The sequence below is a fragment of the Hermetia illucens genome, chromosome 1 (genome assembly GCF_905115235.1).
Source record: "Hermetia illucens chromosome 1, iHerIll2.2.curated.20191125, whole genome shotgun sequence".
Lineage (NCBI taxonomy): Eukaryota > Metazoa > Arthropoda > Insecta > Diptera > Stratiomyidae > Hermetia > Hermetia illucens.
This window is the reverse complement of record NC_051849.1, coordinates 166979931-167003519: the sequence shown is the minus strand read 5'-3', so window position 1 is coordinate 167003519 and position 23589 is coordinate 166979931. Positions and strand designations below refer to the sequence as shown.

At 41.4% G+C, this 23589-nt stretch overlaps 1 protein-coding gene across 4 annotated transcripts in view; it reads left to right on the top strand.

The window, feature by feature from the left end:
• The window catches only part of LOC119647237 (CUGBP Elav-like family member 2), a 359318-nt gene that overhangs the window by 318810 nt on the left and 16919 nt on the right, over positions 1–23589 (top strand). For all 4 annotated transcript variants that reach the window (XM_038048102.1, XM_038048099.1, XM_038048100.1 and 1 more), the window contains one exon: positions 12099–12495. In XM_038048102.1, the coding sequence (XP_037904030.1) occupies positions 12099–12495 (397 nt within the window). The remainder of the gene's footprint in view (positions 1–12098; positions 12496–23589) is intronic.

The following is a 23589-nucleotide window of genomic DNA, read 5'->3' as shown; positions in this document are numbered from 1 at the left end:
CCCAGAAACCAATCGTTGTCCGTTTTCGATAGCTAAAGCTCATTGCCGTGAGGTCAACTCTTATCCGAGGCGTTACTGATGTTTCGGTAGTAATAAAATTTAAAAATTTGCAATTTGCTTCTCGCATTTCAGAAAAATTAGTCTTTCTTGGTTTTGTTTAACGAGGAAATGAAATTTATTAAAATAAACTGGAATCATTCCCGGTTGTTAGGATTTGCTTGAGCAGGCAAGATACCAATCTGGAATGGAAATTGCTATCTTAAATAATTCCTATAGAAACCGTGACGATGATGTATTGGCCACAAATTTGATCCGTGAAGCGGCTTTGCGGTATATACATATACAGTTGCCACACCTCACAAAGTTTCAGATTGTCTGAATTTAAAGTCATGCTAACCTTTCTCTCAATGGTGGAGAATGAAGTCCGAAAGTAATTGTCGGCGATGCCAAAAAAAAGTCCAAAGGCAATTGTCGTCTGCCGCGAGTGGGGAAGCAGAGAGACTAATGCAAGGGAAAACGTCTCTTAAAAGTTTTTCGCAATGAGGCATAACTCCAACACCTTTCGGAAGGAAGGATCTATCTCAGTCTGTAGGTACATAACTACACCATCAGCGGTCACCAGGCAGTTATTTTTGAACGATGAAGGAGGCTACATGGCAGAAAACAGCAACTGAGAAGCATGTAAGATCGTTGAGATGCTATACCGAACCACTAAGCCGGTTTCGCAGAGAAGAACCCTCCATCTACCTGCTAGACTATATCATTGAAGGATGTTATATGTCTATGACTTGGAGATGCACACTTTCCAGCAAAAGATCCAACTGAAGAGTGAGCAGTGAACTGACCAGCCTTCGGTCAGCACGTCACCGATGCAGACGAATGATCTGGGGGCGAAAAACTGTAAGGGAGCCTGCAAAAACCACAAACTGGCTATCTCCAAGGATGACAGGGAACGATGTAAAGAGCTCTGCTTGATGGACATAAGTCGCTGGGAGAGTGCCTACTGAATTGTGATGGAATGATTCAGAGACCTTTCGTTCCCACAGATCCCGTGCCTTATTTTTTGTTGGGAATCATTCAAGGGTTATTCTTCCAACAATAATGGAGAAAAAGTGGCAACAAAGCTTCGGGCTTGACCAATATACCGAATATGACCCTTAAGCTCGCGGTGAACTCTAAACCGGCCATGCTCGCTGAGCTAGTCGATATTTCGTGCGGTATGGAAGCACCAAACGCTGGTACCGCTGCTTTACGCTGCTGTACATCTCTTATACACTATACAAGCGGCTCCTAGTAATTGGGGGTCAAAGAAGCCTTTCAGAATGGCAGTTGGCTCAATAAGCTCCAAATTTACAAGACCATAATACGACCTGTGCTACTGTACTGCTGTGAAGAATGGCGTTAGAGAAGTCCATCGACACATTCGAACGAAAAGTTCTACCTCGAGTACGTGGATCCGCAAAAGATGGAGTTGACTGGCGAATTGTTGTACCAGCACTATGACAACCTAGCGGCGTCCATGGTGGTAAGACTATGAAAGTTCGAGGGGGCCAGTCACATTGAATGGATGAACGGGCACACTCGAAGGACGCCATGCAGTGTGAAAGCCGCGTAAACTCTGTACGAGGCCAGTAAAAAGCTGCTGAAATTTTTCAACCGGAGGACGCGATCGAAGGATCGAGATTTCTGAAGGAAGTCTATCCCGGAGATCAAGGGCCGATTTAGCCTGTCACGCCATTGAAGAATAAGAAGAAGCGAACTTAATACAGCGCCAATGTATTCACGGCTTCACCAAGGATGTTGCCGTCATCTTATGAATGGTGCATGTCTTCTTTAGCCAAGACGAACAACGTCGAAAGTGAGAGAATTATACATAGATAATACCATCGTTAGGAATGGTCAGAAAAAGTCGTTGGACATACAGACTGCTCCTTGCTATGAAGGGTGAGGAGAAAGCACGGGGTAAGGAAAGTACCATCAGTATCTATATAGATTTAAATTTCACAGTTCACCCGTTGTCTAAACTGCGATAAAATTCCGGAGGACCCAAACTCCTTTTCTGCACTCCGCGATTCTTGGACGGGAAGGAAATTCTATAGGGAAGTGAAAACTGCGCCTATGACGGCCGCATATAAAATAAAGAGGATCCCGCCCCGTGATGTAATACCTTATGGTGGCTGGTGGTTCATGAGGTCGGGGGGGAGGTGTTCATGGCAGTTTTAGAGGAAAAAAATCATACACATTGGCCTATCCAAGCCAAGATGTTTGAGGATAAATAGATAGCCAAACAGTAAATCGATCTCAATAAGGTCCTAGTGTTTCTGTTATAACCTCAAGAGTAACAAAGCATTGCAGCGTGGCGAATATAGTGACAAAAAAGAATTCACTAATGCGTTGTTTGGAAAAAAAGCTGCCGAGAAAGGCAATGAATTCCCCATACACTGGCAACAGAGTTGCATACCATAGTTTCAATGGGTCGGATTCCGAATTCCGAATAAAGTAACTAGGCCGTCACGAATGCCAACTAACCATAGTTGTTAGGTTGACATTTTACCGTCCTCTTTCTCTTTAATGGCCAGTATATGTAACGCATATATTTAGGTAGAGTGACTTCTAGTGATGTTGATGGTCGTGGCCCACTCCAAGGTATTATACCATCTGTTCTGATGGTGAACCAAAACAACAAGCCTTACGTACTTACTGAAGTCGCAAAGCACAAGGAGCGCCAATTACCGCCGCGCCTGTGGGATCACTTACGGACCATACAACAACAAAAAACAAAAGAAAAGAATTAACATGCACTTTCTCTGCGATTACCCAGCTCTGGCAAGAGTCAGGCTGCGGACACTGGGTAAACCATTCTTTGGGGACCTCAGAGAGATTTCTAGCTGCAGGGTGGGAGAGCTGCTTTCCTTCGTGAGTGCTATGGGCTGGCTCTGAAGATCCGAGCCGGCTGGACTCTGCCTTCCTGCTCCCACAACAACAGTCACGGTCTTAGGAGTTTGTGGCATCAAAACGGCGCACCAAAGCGCTAATTGGGCTCCTCGGAGCGGCCATTGATACCCACCTACCTAAAGAATTAACAAAGAGAAACTAGATGAAGAAATTGACATAAGGACAGGAGCAAGACAACCTCCAAAGGCCAAACAAAACCAAGCACCCATAAACCCACATGCAAGTCAGGATGATATAAATCTAAACTACTACCAATTGGTCAAAACAGAGTTAAGAAAAACTTGCAACAAATCCATTGATCCAACTGCGTCCGGAATGGGGAGACTAATCGTATCTGGGAATCTATATAAGTATATACAAACGAGAGCTATTGAATGAGTTCTATTGCGCAGACGATCCCATCTCTCGCCGAACACCAGATCAGGCAAGAAAACCCAATACCAAAAGAGGACGGCCGGAAACTAAGACATGTCCCTTTAATCTACGTAAATCAGCGTCAAAGGATTGGCTACAAGACATAATTATGCTTGCAACCCTTTGCTATAGTGCCATTCTAAGAGCTGGTGAGGCTAAGGAGGCGACCAAAATCAAAGAAGTGGTAGTCTAGATATCGCATATAGGAATCTTACATGCCGTCCATGAAATTGCTCGTTAAACTGAAAACTAAGAAGGCGGGTCCCAAAACCGAAGAATGGAACGTGACCGGTTCCAAATGCAATGGATTCGATAACGGAAGCTTCAAGCCGTTAACAGAGTATCTTCACTTCTCTGGGTTAACCATTTATAAACATAAGTAAGCGGAAAAGAATGCTGAATATAATCCTAATAAACCTATAGGATAGTACATTGCATAGGCAACAATCAGATTTTTAATAACAGCCGGTGGCTTGAAGATAGTGTCGTAGCTGGAGGGATAGTGAAATGAAGGGTAGCGAAAGGAGGGACAGTAGGAAGTGAGATGAGTGTAATGATCTGTTATATTGCTTTAAGACGTTACTTTCGGAGTTACTCTGAAAGACTTTGCAGCAATATGCTCGTGTTGTGTTCATCTTCCTATCAAATTTGCAGACAAATAAGGCTTAACAATTTCATTCCCAGGCTGAGGATTTTCAGAGATGCACTACATGTTAACCTTCTTTCCAGATCAAGCAGATAAGATCAACTTTGTCGTCGGTTAGAATGTGAGCTTGAGCGACGTTCTTTTAGATGTTCGCCCTGCTGCCATCTCTACAGGCCGGGTCTTTGTCAAGCCCAGAACATGCATATTCATTAAATTCGAAATTCAAATACTAATATCACTAAATGGTCAATGATTTACAGTGACCCCGGCGACATTGATTAGGACAACAGGGACAAACGGGTAACTGCCACTTTTTCGCATGACCTGCGGGTCGTACTATCCATGAATAAAATGGAGGACCTTGTCAACTAGGCACAATCATTCGAGGCAATTGTTGATGCCGACACACGCTACATGATGCTTGAGGCAGCACCAAGAGCAGAAAGTAGAGTTAAATTCCTTTACGAATATTTATTGGGCACGATTTAGAAAACATACCAAGGGTACTGAAGCAAACTTCGCTATTAGGTGGTGAGACATTATGAAATGAAAATCAGTAAAACCGATATTCCAGAAAGTAAATATCGGAACCGACGTAACGCAAACTGAAAGTGCTCTATGCCATATATGTAGCTAGAACTTAGAAGCGAAAGAAGCATCTTGGGGTATAACAAAGAAATGCGAAAATCCAAAAATGATTTGTGGAGGAAATTCTATGAAGAACTGGAAATACTTGCACAAGACAATTCTAGCAGCGCTTTGTCACTGTAAACACCCGACGGAGCGCCCACAAAATTTGGAGAAGAACCCCGCGATACGCTTCTAGTGACCCGTTTTTTAGACTCTGAAGTTAGAATGAGTGGCAAGTTGCAGTTGGATGAAACAATTCTAAAAAACATAATATAAGCATGTAAATAAATCGTCTGGTCTGGATGGTGTCCATCCTTTTGATGGAATTCGGAATTAAAATCTATTGATCCAGCGTTGTGCTGCTATAACTTGGAGGCAGGTAAGGATGACCTGTCTAGGGAGACCGGGGCGAGATCAAACTCAGACTTCACTAATCGTTGCTAAAAGCTGGGCTGGCTTCATTATATGTACGTGGTAGTCCTGAAGGCAGTCACGTACAGGGTCTGTCCGCAATAAACACTGAATGAACTTACGTTTCTATTCCTATTTGGCGAAATGTTTCATTTATTTCATTTATCAAATCAGATAAAATATCTAGTATCAATCCTGGATGCGAAACTAAACTTGAACACACATCTGGAGTTTTTATTTAACAAAGGCAAGCCAAAAAGGAGCGTAGTCAAGGCCTGGCGATTCAAACCTCACAGGGTGTACTGGATATATTAAATCGCGATTAAAGCCAGGATTACCAAAGGTGGAGCAGAGAGGAACTGTCAACAAACTATCCTCGCTCCGGGAATTCGATTTGCTCTGTATTATGGGCCATAAAGAGCGCATACTCCTTTAATCTGGAGACACAGATGCAGTTGTCACCCTTGGATGTGGTAAAAGAAGTGGCGAAGTTTGCAACTTACAGAGAATGTTGACGGCTCTTGCATACCTGTGTAATATAATCAATAAAGTAATCACAAAGCCCACCTTGGAGCTGGGTAGTGACTTTGCGTCACTCAACCAATGCTCTGATTTCAAAATAGAGGCAACGGTAATTGAGAGAGTCTGGATTGATTGCTGTGGTACACATCTAAGAAAACACATACTGTGATATACGGGGAGTGAACTTAACGCATGACATGTTAACGTACCACTGTTTTCCAGACAGAGGTATATCGATTAAACTTATATGTCAGAGAGCCTCCATTATCTATCTATCTATTCCTGTCTAATGGGGTTTTGTAGGCAATCTGAATATTCAGATATGTTTCTATATAAGCGAATACTTGTACATTGAGATGTGAATATGCATCCTTTACTTCCTTGCAAAGATACTTTTTACTTGGCTTATCCTTGAACTTTCGCACTTTCACCCTTCAATGAAAGCATATGCGGAGAGATCTAATGTCTTCATATGACCACCCTCTACTGTAATCTCATGCAATTACTGTTGCCATGATTCCTGCTGCTTGCTGCCGCCATGAGATGAGATAATGAATACTGAAAAAAGGAAAGATGCTTCTTTGTGATATGATGTCGAGCATCCTAAATCGGTTCAGCGGAGATGCTCTCGTTTCTATTTCAAAAAAATTGAAATGGATCTTCGCAATTACGACGACTTTGTAATGTACAGAACGTACAAGCAATGGCGGCCGAAATGAAAAACGAGGAAGATACAGAATGAGGTAAAAAATGATAATAAATGCAAATATTACGTAGCAGGAGCAGCAACTAGTTTTTCATTTTTCTTGCCACTGCATCTTTTCAATTCTGTTCAGGTTGTTTTAATCTTCGCATTATCTTCTGGGCTGTATGCATTTCATTTTTGAAGAATGCCGCATTCAACTTGTCTCCCTTTTTTGTCATTAGGGAAACGATTACTTCAAAGAGATACTTGGAAAATGCAAAATGAAGACGGTATTAGAAAAAATTAAATTTACGGGGTGTAATTCAATTGTCTTCGGTCCCAAGTAAATTTCATTTTCCAAAAAACGGTGCCATGGTATCCAATATAAATTGTTTTTTGAAATTTTTCATCCTATAAAGGTTAGATTTAGTGAATTTACGGGTAGGGGGGCCGCAGCTCTAAGCTCTTTCAGGCCTTTTGTTAGGCCCATTGTATTGTCCTTCAAATTGTGTATTCAGAGGTCCCCCAATTGCCGCGTTGACATGGTTTTGCAAATCTGAGAAGGTCTTCTATAGGCGGAGAGCGTACAATTTTCTGTTGATAAAAACTATTCCGAGGCATCCTTGTTTAAGGACTGAGGAAGCCACATAGTTACAAAAGAAATTCAGGGCCATCTTTTGCTCTTCCTCATATAGGCTACATACGCCGAGAGCACAACGGCAAGTTTTTTCCTGTGTGCAGTTTAAGAAGCAGTGTCCTTTTTGGTGATGTATGGTTTTCCAGTAACCATAGTGGGGTGTCCATTACCAGAAGTCATAGAAAAGGGGAGAAACTTCCGCCACCTCCTTGTTAGCAGTACCTAAGACATCCTGCTTGAGGAATTCAACTGAATATTGAAGGAGCGATTCCATGCTGCCCTGCCACATCACAAATTGCCACAACTGAGGCATAGCTGAAGGAAATATTCCCTTTCGGATATCACTTTCTAAATTTTTGCTTTAAGTCTGTGAAGGGTTATTTCCGTGGATTTGTCTTTTTTCTAGAAATGCTACTATATCCCTATATCCCCTATGATTCACTCTTTGCTCTGTTTGCTGTCCTTTCAGTGGAAAAAAAGATCGGTCGGAAACTTTATGCGTACCAATAGGCGGGTTTCTTTGGTTTGGAAATAAATATCACATTCAATCAGCCAGGGCATCCATTCCTTCTATGTAATCTCTTCGCATAAGCAGCTCCAAAATGGTTGTGTAGCCGACCTTGCAAACCGTGACACCTTTGTACTTATTCCAGTCAACTGCTGAATTAGGCTTCAGAGTTCAGTTGAGGAGTGTCCTTGTAATTCTCCTCCGTTTATCCAAATCGTGGTCCACCATGGTATTTTACATTTCCTTTTCGTACTGAGTGAACAGCTCTTAATAGCTTACCAATAGGCTGTGATCATCTGGACTATTTTCTCAATTCCCGTTATGATTTCGATGCGCCTCAGAAGAATTGTAACTGGAATGTTCAGGACGCATTTGTGCCGGAAATGGAGCGGCTGAAGATAGGTCCACTCCCACTACGAAATCAATGCCACTGTTATTTGAAGGGGGACATCGATCGATACACCCCATTTACCGACAAGAACTGCAATGTCAGGGGATACCACTCGGGTGACGTTGCGACTTCTTGCTTGACCTCTTTAAGAAAATGATTTCAGGATACAAGTTGAGAACCTGCAGTTCTCTTTTTACTAGACGTTTCAATAGCCTGGATCCGGGATGTTTTAGCTTCTGGAACAGATATGCCGGGCTTTACTATCTTATCATGCTGCTACCTCCATGCCTTTATTCTTAGCAGACTGGATAACACCTATGAAGTGAACACTAGGAACTTCGTTTTTGTAGTACTGAAAAAAGCAGAGCTGTTGGTTTTTAAGGTTTTATGTAAAACAAAACTTTATTCAAATCGGTTTATTGTCTGTCTGTTTTTTTTGGCATTGGAAGGTGGAAAGATTCAAAGCCTACTATTGGCTCCTGCTATATGGTTATGTAAGGTTTTTACTCAATAAAACTACCTGCTTCTCCATCACTCACTCTGTGTGACTACTATTTCGGTATTACGTCGCGGTTCGTGCCGTTATTTGTTACTTTTCTCAAAAGCTTCGCCTTCCTCAGTAGACAATAATTTTTCCACGCCCCTTTAAATTTTTGCAGAGGCCAACATGTGTTCCACGATATTCTCGGTGGCAACCCCGCCTCGGCATCGATTTGCGCCTCCGCTCTGTGTGCGGTGTATCTCGGGCAGTTAAAAACAACATCTTCCGGAATCATCATTATCATGGGGAGTCCTCATGCCTAGGGCCACCTACCTTCGGCAGCATATTGCCCAAAAGTGTAGCAACATCGGAAGCTTTTGTTGCTAAATTCTCAAGATGGGGCTTGAATTTCAGTCTCTGGTCAACCATGACTTCTAGGTATTCAAGCATTGGTTGCGAATGTATGATGTGATTGAATTTTCGTCACTATATGGATCGCATTGACAGTGTAACTTGCTTTCGGAATCCGAACTGCCTATTTGAGAGACTACCCTTCCTTTCTGGAATCGATACAAGCCTATTGAAAATGACCCGTCCGAAAAGTTTACTGACGCCGTTTATTAAGTATATCGGCCTATAAGATGAAGGATCGCCCAAAGGTTCATCCGGTTTCGATATTAGCATAAGCTTCGTTTTCTCCATTTTTCAGGGAAAATCCATTGTTTTAGGCACGTCGTAAATATTTTCAGCAAACCATATTCCAACTATTTTAATGGCCACTATTAGAGCTTTAGTCGTAATTCCATTTAAGCCTTGGGATTTATCTTCAATAATCTTCTTCGCGACTCCCAGGACTGCATCAGTGGTTACCTCGGGAGTTTGATCGGAATCTATCTGGCGCTGGGTAGGTTCGATTCATTTCCAACTTGTGGAAAGAGGGTACTAATGATATCCCGCAGTAAATTAGGGTTAGTGGTCGGTGGTGAGTATTAACCGTTGATATTTACCATGACTGTCTTGTCTGCGCCCCCATGGGTCGGAGTACGTTTCCTCGCATAACCTCTTCCAGTTCTTTCCTCGCCTTTTATAGCGGTTGTGTAATTCTTCAGACAGTCTCCTGGTTTTAAGGAAAACTTTGCGAATTTCTTCGATTTCGGCATTCCACCAGAAGTTGGGCATTCATTTCTTGATTATAGTAAGGCATGGCGTCAAAGCGTTATTTGCTTTCTTTATCTTTTCAAGAACCTCCTCGACCGTTTCTTCTGTGTTTCCAATGGCCGACCCACTACTGCGGTTTTCTAAATATGATTGCTCCTGTCGTACTCTCCATCTGGAGGACGATAGCCTGATCCTCGCGCACCTACCATTGGCAATCCTTAGATAATGTGCCACTAATAAAAGTAAGGTCTATCACCGATCCTATATCCCATCTCCGAAAAGTATTGACGACGCCATTATTTTCCAGAAAGACTTTCAGACGTGAAAATACTGTTTGTCTGTCTGTTTGGAACTTAAGGGGGAGGGGTTTCCATACATGCAAGCAGAGGTGTAACACTTTGTTCTTCAAATATCGTCATATGGAGTATCAAATGAACGGTCTCGATTAGTACCTTTCAATGCTGTTGCTATAATATGAAATATGATCCCACCACGTTTGGTGGAAATCGCACTATTACTAACCAAGTAATTATATGTCAAAATTGTCATTTGAGAGTATCTGCATATACATTACATGTTAGCCACAAATGGATCAAATGTTCACTAAAGTGTATATAAGATATACACAAACCCTTGCATACCTGAAGCATGCAGCTTCCGGTTTCCCGACTTATTTATGTTTGTGTGTTGTTATTGTTCAACCATTATTGTACTGTCATCACATAAGTCGTTAACTTAAATGGTCCGCAAATCTTATTTCTCATCCAAGAGCATGGTTTAGAGTTTCCGTTAGCATACACTAAGCCTGGTTTGCCCATCAAAAATCCATGGATCTTGTAACAGGTAGACAGGTGTCTTGCAGCTACTGATTTGATGACTGATTAGCGGTTCAGGAGCGCAGTTTGTGAGGAAAGTTCTTGGCCCATCGGGGTTTTCAACGGCTTTACTATCTACTAGCTCACAAGTGGTTTTGGTGGTGTTTTCGACACCGAATTGGTCCAGAACGCTCCTCATTTAAGAGCCAGAGAATGCGTTTGTTGAGCGAAAGCGGTTCAAAAATCTAATTCAGGGTTAGTTACGCAAAACCAGCCACACATTATTGAGGGAGGTGCAATAATCCCTGAGTCAATGTTTTACAATTTTGTCGGCAAAGTTCAGTTGTAATACTCTACGGTAAACATTGATAGAATCAGAGCAAAGCTTGATGGTTTGGGATTATTGGCAGCATTTACAGCTGCGAATAATTTTTTCCTAAGGTGTTCGCGCACAATCGCAACCGGTTGCCTTCGCTGCAGATAGAGACTGAATGGTTGAATGCCCGCCTTTTTTGCTACCATTGAGTTAACAAATTAGCATTATCAGATAACTACTCTTAGTCGCAGATGCGTCGGGCACTGGTGCTTCCCGGGGGTCGTGGTTTTTTCGAAGCCAGTTTACTCGAATGTGGTATATTAAAAAGCGGCTTGGCCGAATTCGTTTTGCCTTGAGCCCCAATTTAGTTTGCCTTTGGGCTTTATTCGGAAAGACTTTGTCCTCAGCAAGTGGCACCAACATGCAGTCTTGGTTAAGAGGTAGTGAAGGCAGGGGTCTAGTTCAGTTCATCCATTCAGAACTGGGTCCCAATTGGATCCAGGTTCTCCACCAATAAACTCAGTGTTGCCCTTCAGGGTGGGTTTCATGATAGGCGATGTTGGTTTTTACTGGGGGAATTATGTTACCTTGGCAGAGCTTCTTCTGCTAGTTGCTAGAGTCGCCCGATATTTGGAGCTCGCTATTCGTTGTTCCAATTTAACCACCATAAGCATTCAGCTCTCGTCAGGATATTCACTCCTTGTCTCGAAATTTGATTACCACTTATTTTTCAGTTTCTTCTCTAGTTTCGGAGAGAATCCTGCTTACTGTGTTCCCTCACCACAGGTAAGTAAGAGAGGCCACCGAGTAAAGTTAACATTTAGCAATTTGCAATAAATGTTTTTCCAATTCATTGTCTGTTAAATAAAATAGTAAGTTGAGGTTTTCTCGTAAAAAATGCTTTGGTTGTTCGTGAAACGGGCAAAGTGAACATATTATTTTTTAGTATACGGGAATGTCGTAAGAATGGAAAAGTAGGAAAATGGAATTGAATCTGAAGGAAAAATTTACCATATGTTGTTCAACTTTGAAATTTGCAAATTCTCCTGAACACAAACATATCCTTCGGTAGAATTGTCCAAAGAAGACGGACAGATGGCAATTTGACGGTACCACAGGAATGCCGAAAAGGGATTGATTCCATATCAATTTCATTTGCCAACTTTTAGCCTTGCACGTTTTCAGAGTGACTTTCAATTTCAAAACGCCTTCTGTTTCTTGAAAATAAAATCATGGGGCATAACTTGACCTTCTAAGCGAACATTACATGTATACGTAGAAAACATCCCTTGCAACGTTTAGCCGCAGACTCAATCGTACTTATTCCCCACAAAAGAAGGAAAATATTTGAAAAATTTGTTCAGAAAACAGCCACCAGGCAAAACTTTAACTCGAAGAAAATTGGCTTTGTGTGTTTTAAACTCACTCACTTTGCGTGTTTGTTCTTCCATTTTTCCCGTTTTTCATCATACTCTCACAATATTTGTCGATCTTTTCATTTCTTCCATTTTTTTCTCCTCTCTCAACAGGCACTTCATCAGAGTCAGACAATGGAAGGATGCTCAGCACCACTTGTTGTTAAATTTGCAGATACACAAAAGGAGAAGGAGCAAAAGAAATTTCAACAGATGCAAGCGAATATATGGGGTATACCGACAAGTACAAATGGCTTGAGTGCGGCGGCAACACCGACAGCAGCACCTCCTATTGCCGTGGCGGCTGCAACACCCACCATACCAGCCATGCCACCAGCACCTACTCCAGTGGCGCAAACTGCTGCAACGATAGCGGCATCGCCTCAAATGCTCGCTGCGAATCCTCCGCAACAGGCAAGTCCTTATTTGGCGGCCGATGCAATTTCACCAACATCTCTTCAACTATTCCAACAACTTCAGGCAGGTTGCTTGCAACAGCAGTTTTTACAAGGTACGAATGAGAATGAGATGAATTAATAGTTTTTAGCTTATATAGGAGTTTCGTTCTTGCGGACTCTTTCAACTTTGCAGATAAGGATAATTGGTATGGTTCCATTACAGTTTGTTTGCTTTTGAAAGTGCATCCCTATTGTGCTGGGGTGCTAGTGGTATAGTGATATGTCGGGAAGAACTGCAATCGTAGTTTCTGAGCTAGAAACGAGCTAGACATTCGAGTGCACCCTCGGCAACGAGAGTTCCTGAGATTTTGTTGAATCTGCCATTTATGCACTTATGCCATGAGGCTTCTCATCGGAGTTAGATTAGAAGGTGACTTCCGAAATGTTTGGCAGAACATTTGAGAATTCATTAATTAGTTTTCCCAAGTACCGTAACATACATATAATTTATAAACACATTAGATGTTCCCTAACAATTCCGGAATGTATCCAACTTTTGAAGAGAATGTTCTGTGGAGAATGTCCTTCCCGAATGGGAAAAATCATGAAAGCTATTAGGAGGAAAAAAGATAATAAGAAAGGAGACTGCGTAAGCATGGTTTATGCTTGCGCTGCCTTTTTGGGTGAAATGTTCTACGTGCTTTTTATATTTTTAACAAATTCGATTTTGTTGGTCTTTGGAATTTGGACATGTTTTTCAGGAACATATTAAGATTTTTCAACACGAACTTGAGTGAGAATTTCGACGATAATTTCTAGATATTCTGGGCCTAAACAAAGTGGATGAAACTTCAAAAGCATTTCTCTCTCTTGTACACCTTGCATGTACTTCAAACTGACAAGGTCTACCGATCGCAACCAATTTCTTGAATTCGACAGCATTTCACCGTTGACAGCGTTCTCCCATCTTCTGTTTGGCTTTCCGATTGGTCTCATTCCACCAATTTTCACTTCGAATACACTTTTGGGTATCCTTGTGCTGTAGGTGACTACCCCAATGGAGTCTTTTGAGTCCTATCAAGGTGGAAACTTAATCCATAGATTTCACACAACTCGGTGGTATACCTTCTGTGCCAGCGATCTACCACACGAACTGCGTACGACCTTGAATGGAAGGTCACTCAGTATTTCTATTGAGATCCACATTATGCTGTCGTAACAGAGTACAGGCGTGATGATAATTTTGTTGATGTGCAGCTTCATTCATCTACCTCGTGTGATAACTTACTTCCTAGGTATGTAAAATTGTCGACATTTTTCAAATAATGCTCAACAGCACTGTCTAGATGACGTCTTTTTCCTTGCTTGCTCAATTGAAAATTGCAAAGGGACAAGCTAGTTTCCCGGTTTTAATTCTGTTTGGGTGGTAAATGGGTTAGCTTGCATATTCTGAACCCACATTTGAGCTATAGTTCCCGTCATTGTCGTTTTTACGAGTCGTGTTAGTTTCGCTGGAATGTTAAATTCTTGCAATGTTGTGTCCAGTGCTGAGTAATGCAATCATAGGCCTACATGAAATCCCTACATATTTGGTAGCCGTCAGTATTATACTCCCAGTAGACTTAGGATGTCACTTTAATATAACGGATTCCATTGCAAACCATATACAACTGTGGAGTTCACTTTTCATGTACCTTTCCTATTTAGCACTGCCGAAAAAACATTGGAACGGAACTGTCTCACCTTGGAATTAGTTCTAAGATAGTTGCATTTCCTTACTCTGGAAAGAAAGAGCGAAATTGGATCTAGTGCAATTAATATGTCAAACGATATCAAGTCCGGTGCAACCATCAGCAAAAACAACATTTCCTAGATTTACAAATTAAATAACACATACAGCAGGACTCTCTGGTGCTCCCAAAAGTAATATTCGCACAACCTGCGCACTGTAATTAACGGTTAGGGCTCTCGAAAAAACGTTCTAAATTGCCGTTAAAGTCGCGTGCCCTGCAAAATACAGCAAAAGGACAATGAACAAACATATGCGCCCATCCTTTCTTAAAAAGTCGGAAGGCTCCTGGACGAAATCCTCTGGTGAGATCCTGGGACTGCAAGTTCGCGCTAGTGAGGGGCACTTTAAATCATAAGCCCGTTTGATGGCTATTCTGCTCCAGTCTTTGAGACTATCGAGTCGGCAGCCACCAACAATAAAATCAGTTAAAAACGGCTTCCCCGGTCCTAGACGGAATAATGGCTGCCATGCTCCAGAAACAGTAAGAAAGGATTATACCGTGCATTCCAGGACTTTACGGAAGTTGCATTTCATTCTGATATATATCGCACTATTGGGGACGTGAGTATGGCTCTGATACTTGAAGCAGGCAGACATGGCTATGGGTCCGCCTTACCTCTTTCGTCTTGAGGAACGTAGAACTCATCGTGGACATCTACCTAAAAATGATCATACAGAAATGGCCCTTTTTCAAATCCCACCATGCTTACCTCATAGGCAAATCCACAGAAACTGTTCTTCACTAGATAGTTAGCATGGTTGAGTTGTCGTTACTTTAACTGTCTTCCTGGATATAGGAGTAGCAATCAACAACGTTAAAAGCAAGGATAATATATTAGGGCCTTATGCATATATGTCCAGATAAATGTGTACATCTCATATTCATTTCTTAGTGGAGTTCAGGGCATACACATTGCACCTAGACGAAACAACAGAAACATCCACATCAAAGTGAGAGGGGAGGCAGAGATCGGACGATTGGAAATGATTTAGAGAGACGGAGACCCTAATTTTTAAGGTTTTGTGTAAAACAATTAAACATGGTTCCGTACTTGTTTCACGAGACTGTTCAGTTATAAACTCTTCACTCTATCTAAATTAGCTACTACTGCTTCCCGCAGTGTTAATTGCAGTAGTTTCGCTTCTACGCCCTCGTTCAACTTCTTTTTCTTTTAGCCGCTAATGCATACATTTCATCATTGCAACTATCGTGTCCTACATGTCTCTGATCCCACCATGTAACTCACCAAATCTTCCACCGTTCTACCAGTCTAGTTCAGTCTTGACGTTTTTTTGATCCTTCAGATTTCGGGCAGGCCAAGAAAACATGTTTTGCATCTTCGGCGATCAATCAGTTGATTAATCCAAGCCAAACCTACAGAGACATTCTTGTACCCTCCGTATCTATTTAAGAACTGAGAACTTAATACTTATATTCGCGAAAAGCATGTTTACTCACCGATCATTATCCGCCTGTTACCATCCTGGTTGCTAGCATCCAACCACCTCATTCGCTCAGTTTTTATACTTAGATTCGCTTTTCGAGGTTCGCCTCAGCGGGTGAAGCACCTACCGAGATCATCCTTGCTATTACACAAGATGCGTCATACAATGTCGTCCGGCAGGCACAGGATGAGACATAACTTGAATTTGTTTGCAATTTTCTAAGAAGTTTAGCGCTGGTGCCTACACTAGTGGGGCGTATTAGAGAACATAGTTGACGACTCGCGTAGAAGCAATCGTTACCGGCAACTGTATTCGGAGGCATCCTTGTTAATGCTGAACTGACGGTAGCCTCTTTCTGCCCTATAGGCTTTATAAGATATGTGGTTTAAAGTTCACTTTCAAGTCAAAAATGGCTTTCAGGAATTTCAGTATCGATTCAGAACGAATAACATGTGCACAGATGCAAATTTGAACAGTTTTCTGTCTCGGTCGCTTTGCACTAATTCAGTTTTATATTCGACCAGTTTCAGTGATGGAATGCTATAACCATCTCGGGAAATCCGACGGTAGCGGCTTAGTTAGGTATGAAAGCCATCATATATTCAAACACAACAGACTCCTGTGGAACCATCTCGCAGAATTTAACGCGTTCTTTATGTCGAGGATCACCAGTGTGCCGTATCTCCCTTCATAAAGGCTTCCTTGCCTAGTTCAATATAGGGCGCATAATAGGAGGGGAACTTTTACTTCAGTCAGAATCATATCCCAAAGTCGCTTGAGGTGATCGTTTTTCCTTCACGAAACTTTTTGTGCACTTGTTGTCTAGAAGTCGTTGTTTATACTTCGCATGTTTTCTTCGACGTTGATTTTGCCTTCTGGCCTGCAGACATTCCGTCCGGCATTTTGCTATTTCAGCGTTCTACCATTAGTTTGCGTTGCGGCATGGAAGCATTACATGCTCAACATATTTGTTGGAAAATCCGATGAATTGTTTGCAACCTTTCCAGTAAACTCAGTATTTCCCACCCATATCTCCAAAAATATATCCTCATCTAGTCATTTTGATGACGTCTTTGTTTCAGAGCCTAGTTTTCCGCAGTTTAATATGTTAACAATTTTAACATTGGTTAAAGTGCAGAGGCAAGAGAGAAGAGTAAAATCCTTTCCCTTTCATTTACTGCCCGGGTTCCTCACGCCCTGCCCTGGAGTTGAAGTTGCCAGCAATAATCTTTGAGTAGTCCTTTTTGGCGTCCCTTACTAGCTGTGTGAGCATGTTCTCTAGTATTATCATACTTATGGCGTCATAAGAGCTATAAATGCAGATGTCATTGACCTTGAACCTCACAAATCGTGTTCGCGATGGTAGATTATTTGCTGAACAGCTCCATTTTCACAGCTCATTCATTTATGCCCGTTTCCCAAACGCTACGATGGAGATTTTTGTATTATTCATAGACAATAGCTAGATAGATGCTCTTTTCATAGACTTTTAGTTTAATTTAATTCGATGACTTGCATTTTAAGATGATCTTGTAGGTTGGACACCTGGTACTATCCGTTATGTGGTGGCAATCATTTTCCTGGACTTCTCGACTTAGAAGACGATGAGAGTGCTCAGTGCAAACTTCCATTTCGTTTTTCCCTCCACATCTGCGGCATAACTTCGAGCTATCGGTGGTATCAGTGCAACCCACCGCCATGTGTCCATGTAAACTTTTTGTCCAGATAGTACTTTCCTAGTTGATACCACAGATGTAATGATCATCACTACCTGCGTTCTGGCGTATGCTCTTATTACACTCTTCACATTCATTTATTGCAGGTGTTCCAGCTCCAATTAATCTCTCAGCGGTATGGAAATTCCCTTCTTGGTGACATTGTCAAGATTTCTGCATTCTGTCAAAATCAATGCTCGATTTACTTGAATGGTGGCTTGCTCGTCGAGTGAAGTCTCAACATCCTTTTGCAGATGGTCGTGCTAGTTCTTTTTCCTCGAGTTTTAGGTAATTCATACTCCTCACTTTGCTGGTTGGTCTAGGTGATCACTGTCTTTTCCTTTTTAAAATAATGGTAGTTTTTCATTTTGTAGACGTGCCTCCTTTATTACTTACAACTCTTTCAAATCCCATATCAATTTTTCAATCTTCCTTGATTCAGAGCTGTGGAGTTATCGTACCGACTTCAAGTAAACCAAGTTTCGTCATCATCTGTGCCAAGTCGCAATTTTCGCTGGTGTAATGACTTTTCCAACTTCCTAACTGATGGGACTAGAAGTACAATACCTTAAACCATCATGTTAATTCTTTTAACTTCCTCATTTTTATTTGCTTTTGATGTCTATCTATTACATTTAACACCCGCATTTCGCAGCAACTCCATGACAGCCAAAGCTGATGAGGAAGCTGGTTAATCTGGGCCCAATACACCTGGGTTTCCTACAATTAATTCAGGAGCAAAGGGTTATCTGCTGCTCAAAACTAACGACAAGAGGTGAGAATTAAGTTGGTTTGATTATGTCGTCAATCAGTAACTTTTTGTTATTTGTTCACACCTTCACCCTATGTAGCTAACTCCAAATATTGACAATTGTATCTGTTCGTTGCTTTTGAATAGCATGTGTTTCATGTTTGAATTATTGCCAAGAAAACCATTTTGTTGCTAATGTAACAGTACAGTAAGAGAACATCTTAGTCCCTTGAATATAAGGTTAGGCGGTTCATTTAATCTCAACGATATAATTATTTTCAAAGGTTGCTTTTCATTTGAGTCCAGCCAATTAATTGATCAAAAATTTCGTTCGTGATGGTGGACCGAACCATTTGAAGAGAAACTTTCTCTCACTTGTTTGGTCCATGGACTCTTCATTTGGAACTAACGCTTAATTTTTCAAGAATAGACGACTTGCGTCCTTGGATGAAACCGCAATATCTATCTTGTTTGATTTTTACTGATCATTTTGACGGATCCCACAAAACTTACCGGCTCAGAAACGCATGCTTCATCTTCCTTTGAAACACACTCAATCAATCCAAGTGCAAACTGACAATAGTTAGTCCATTTTTTGCGGTTCCGATGATCCATCTTACTATCAGTAGTTCTGTATTTAATCCCATTTTTGATCCCTAAGTGGAAGCGTCATATATGGGATTATTTCGAAGCTTTCGCCCCTGACTGACCCCCTATAACCACCTGTGGAATATTATATTTCAATAAAGGAAGATAAGTGAACATGCAAGCATGTACATTAAAATTCCTTTCGCGGGACGTTCTAATCAACTCCTTAGGAGATTATGATTCCACACACTAAACCAAACAATATGGAATTGGCGTGAATTATTCACTCTAAATTCAGTCTACGCGCATACTTTTCACCAAGCATGTCCTCATGCAAAGCCTCAATAAAAGCATTCAATAATTATTTTGGCCAAAGTCCAAGCGCCTCTTATGCATTCGCTATTAGATGCAATTTGGAGCATTTGCACAGACATCAATCTGCTTCTAGTCAATAAGTGCAAATTTAGAACCGTGCATCGCTATGCAGCCCCTCGATATTATATCTGCTCAATGAGATGTGCAACATTTGGACTGTTTATCATTTTTGCTTTACGCGTTCTGCAGATTGTTAGATAGAATTAGGTCAGCTAAAAATATAAATCTTGGAACAATTTTCTCCTGGAAAGAGAGCATTGAATTATGAAAGTGTAGAAAAGGTGACTATATTAGTTTGTAGATCTGTTTGAAGCAATTAGATACCAGTGAGCCTCACCTGAAAAGGGGTATTTACCATAAGATAACACTCCAAGTGGAGGACCATTATAATATGTATTATGTATCGCAGATAAGACTCGCTACTAATGCATCGGTAGAACTGAGTTCTTTCTGTCCTCTGGAGGTACTGAAAGTACATGGCGCTTGCATTAACCCCCCCGTCGATTGATATAATCGACGAAGGTGAATCATGGATATGCATTTAGCTCAGAACAGTTTAGGTTCTGCAAATAGACATGCTAAGGTCCCATAGGTACCTACAGTGATCCGTCAGTATTCTAACTATGTACGACACTTAAGCTTTTCTCGGCTGAGTTTAACCAATCGTGCGTGCCCTTTGGGTCATATGTTCCCAAAATATGCCAAAATTATTCTATTCATGATTAGTTTGCACGAGTTCCCACAAACCGTTCTTCCTCTACCCATGGTGTGATTCCCCATTCCATAGAAGGGTTCTTGGCCATAGAAAGCCATTTTTGGTTTTTTCATAGCTACTTCAATGTCTCATTGCCTTTCATCCCAATTCATTCGAATCTTACTGTCCAAGCAGAGCCTATTTAATTTATCATGGCGCTTACATATCAATTCAGTGTTAATCTGGTGTGATCTGTGCGCCTTGATAGCCTGGCCATCAGCTCGAATCACCATCTTTTGTTTCGCATAGTTCCTCTGGTAGATGAAGTAGACATGATGGTGAGACGAAAGTCATGTGAAGGACGTCAACGGTTGACTGCTCATCCACGATGATGAGCAACTGAAGAGGTGGAAACAACGCTTCACCACAACACTAGTCACCGTATCATGCCAATACGGACTGTCCCTCCAAGCTGGAAAAAAAGTCATTTCGGCCTAATGAGTAAAGCTTGGGATTAACGGTCTCTCGGTAGAGTTTTTTATCGCTGTACCTCCTGTTACAGCAAATATGGTGTTTCAACTCGTATGGAGTACTTAAGAATTCGAGACCTTCCGCAGGGATTGGAAGAAGGGAACGATCATTAAGATTCCAGAGAAACGCACCCAAATTGAGTGTAACAACTGGAGGAGTGCTCCCTGTAGTCGCAAAAATATTAGCTAAAATAATCCTGGAACCAGAATATTTCCAACGTTTGATCGACAAAGAGCAGACAGGTTTCCACTCCTCCTGTATCAGCACCCTATGGATCATTTTGAACAGCGCGTGATCTTCGCTGCGCATGCTCTTCATCGATTTCGAGAAAGTTCTCGATAGCATGAAGAGGGATTCTATGTGGAGTCCTCTACGCAAGAGGGTCCTTTCACTAACAATAATAACTATGATATTATCAGAGCGACATATGGTGACACAAAATGTCACGTGATGTAACGACGTAAAATCTCCAAGGAGTTTAAGGTCCAAAGCGAAGTCCGCGAGAGTTGCACCCTACCACCGATACTATTTCTCCTTATTTGTCAGTGATGTTGTCCATGTTCCTTTGTGCCGAGGACATGGAGGAATTCAATGGACTATGACATATTTGCTTAAACACCGCGAGTACACTGATAGTATCTGATTGCTCTCTCACCGGGTCATGGACCTTGGCCAAATGGCTCTGGATTTGGAAAGAGGGGCAGGTAGAGTTGGCCTGAAAATAACCACCAACAAAACCAAAATTCTCAATCTGACAGGTCATTGTTACCTCTCTATCTGCATTAGCGGGCACAGCATCGAACTCATCAGTCAATTTGTATATCTTGGAAGCGTCGTTTCTAACGATGGTGACACCGAATTGGATATTGTCTCTCTAAGATCCAGTTGAGATTGTTCCATGCAAGTATTCTCAATATGTTTCTATATGGGACTAGTACATAGAAAGTGGATACAACTGTAACTCAAAAGCTCCGTGCTTTCATCTACACTTGCCTGCATCGTATCATCGGAGTGCGCTAGCGTGACACTATCTCAAACGAAAAACTTGGTCGGCACTGTGATTGGAATGCGGAAGTGGCAGTGAATAGGTTCATTGCCAGCTTTGCCATGCAGTGGAATCTTTACAATATTTTCCTAGTCTGCCCTGTTGTTCATTTGTTTTCCGAATTTCGTGCCTGAAAAAAACTTTGTTTTCATACTATCCCACGATATCTGTAGCTAACGATACCATCTGAAAAAATATCGATTTTTTTATAGTTTAATTCCCGAAGAATTGATGTTCGTTTCCTGTTCAATATATAGTGTGGCCCTTAAGTAGTCTTCAACCTAAGTTTTCTAGTCAATTGTACGGCAGTTTTGGTTGGTTTAACGCTCTGTCCTAATCTCTTGCACCAATGACTAGTTGTCCTCAGTTTTAGTTAGATTCTGTTCCATATGGTCTCCTCGTATTTACAATTACAAATTAGGAATATGTACGTGTAGCACGAGCGTAGCACTAGACCCTTATACCAAAATTAGTTTCCTCTTCTAAGAGCTCATCTGTGTAGTTCTAGGAGGGTATCATTCATCCCCGGTGATTTCATTGTCATTTCGCTACCGCGATCCCTTCCACACCAATTTTGTTGCTGAACGTTTTAGGGTTATCAGGTAAAATGGTACTATCTTCTGCTTTGAAACAGGATACAAGGGAATATATTTTGAGAAGTGGGCATACCTTATCGTTCTTATTCTATGAACAAGTCGGAATACCGGAAGCTCGCGCTTCGGGTATAAAGGTTTTGTGTTCATCTTATGTAAGAGACGCACATTTTTCTGTCCGTATATAGCTACAAATCCAACATAATCCTTCATATTTTTCCAAACTACGAGACATACGTACATATTAGAGCCATAGATATCACGCTCACCCTAAACAAACAAACTGCCTATTACCTAGTGTACACATATATGCAAGTATCTACATTTATCGTACCCATATTTCCGATTTACGCCTTATATCTATCTGAATTGGGCACTACCCCCAAAGTTGATTAGCACGCATCTATTATATACCTACATACACACATGTCTGGCTGACAAATAACTAAAAAACTAAAACAAAATAATTCTCTGCGACCCAATTCATAAGAACTCATTTCATTGTGGTATTGACGAATTGATATGTGATGATGACGTCATGCAGGTTGTAGAGTGCACGAAATTCACAAAAAATTGTAAAGTTTCACCCCCTACAACTTTGTTAATAATAGTTGGATTTTCTTCAAACTTGACCAAACTGTGCATTATATTCTTCATTACACGCATGCCAAATTTTGTACTTCTGGGATGAACATAAGGGGGGGTGCCGGGTAAATTTCTAAAATGTGGAAATATACTGTTATAAACTTTATTTGTGCAGATATCGGAACCGGATATATTTTGAGGCCTAGATTTTGTAGAGATGCACCACTGTGATTTTTTTCGGATTTTTCGGTTGGATAGGTTCTGAGAACGAGACCTGTTACACTTTTTGGGGGTAATATTTTGAAGCCTCACTCCCCTATGTTTAATCTAATATCAAATATTGAACCAGATTCGAAAAGTACTAATTGAGACCTTTCATTTGATATCCTACATGGCTACATTCTGTGAAAAAAAAATTTGCACCCTCCATTCACATGTACGGGGAGCCCCCCTTAAGCTTAACACAAGATGGCGCCACTTACTGCATGTAAAGGGATCACCAGATTACATACTCTCACCAATTTTCGTGACAATCGGTCTAGCCGTTTCCGAATAAATCGGGTGTGACAGACAGACAGACAGACAGACAGACAGACAGACGGACAGACGGACAGACAGACACCGTCTCGATTCTAATAAGGTTTTGTTTCATACAAAACCTTAAAAATGGCTAATCTTCCTTTTCAGACAGGCAAAGGATAGTGTTCTCTCTTTGGTCAATAGCTTATATAACCTAGATGCTGCTATGGCTTGTTCGATGTCCTTCCAGAATTCCCTGCAATTGTCAATGATTCTCCGATCGTGTTGTTATACACCGTCAGCGCTTTTTCGCATCTTGCCTAGTCTCGGGTTGTGTTGCGTTGCTCGATGGGAAAGTCTTTGGACACCTGTGAGGGCTCATACCTGAATGAAATGTTTATATCAATCGAACAGATGGCTCTATTCGCGCTCTGGATTGCTCTATTGAAGGTCTCCACTTTAAGTTGCTGCCAAACTATTGAAGCGGCATGTTACTGCTTATGGTATCTTACATTGGCATCCTATTCAGTTCTCCTGAAACTTAATCCTCCTAATTTAGAATATTCTCTTAGG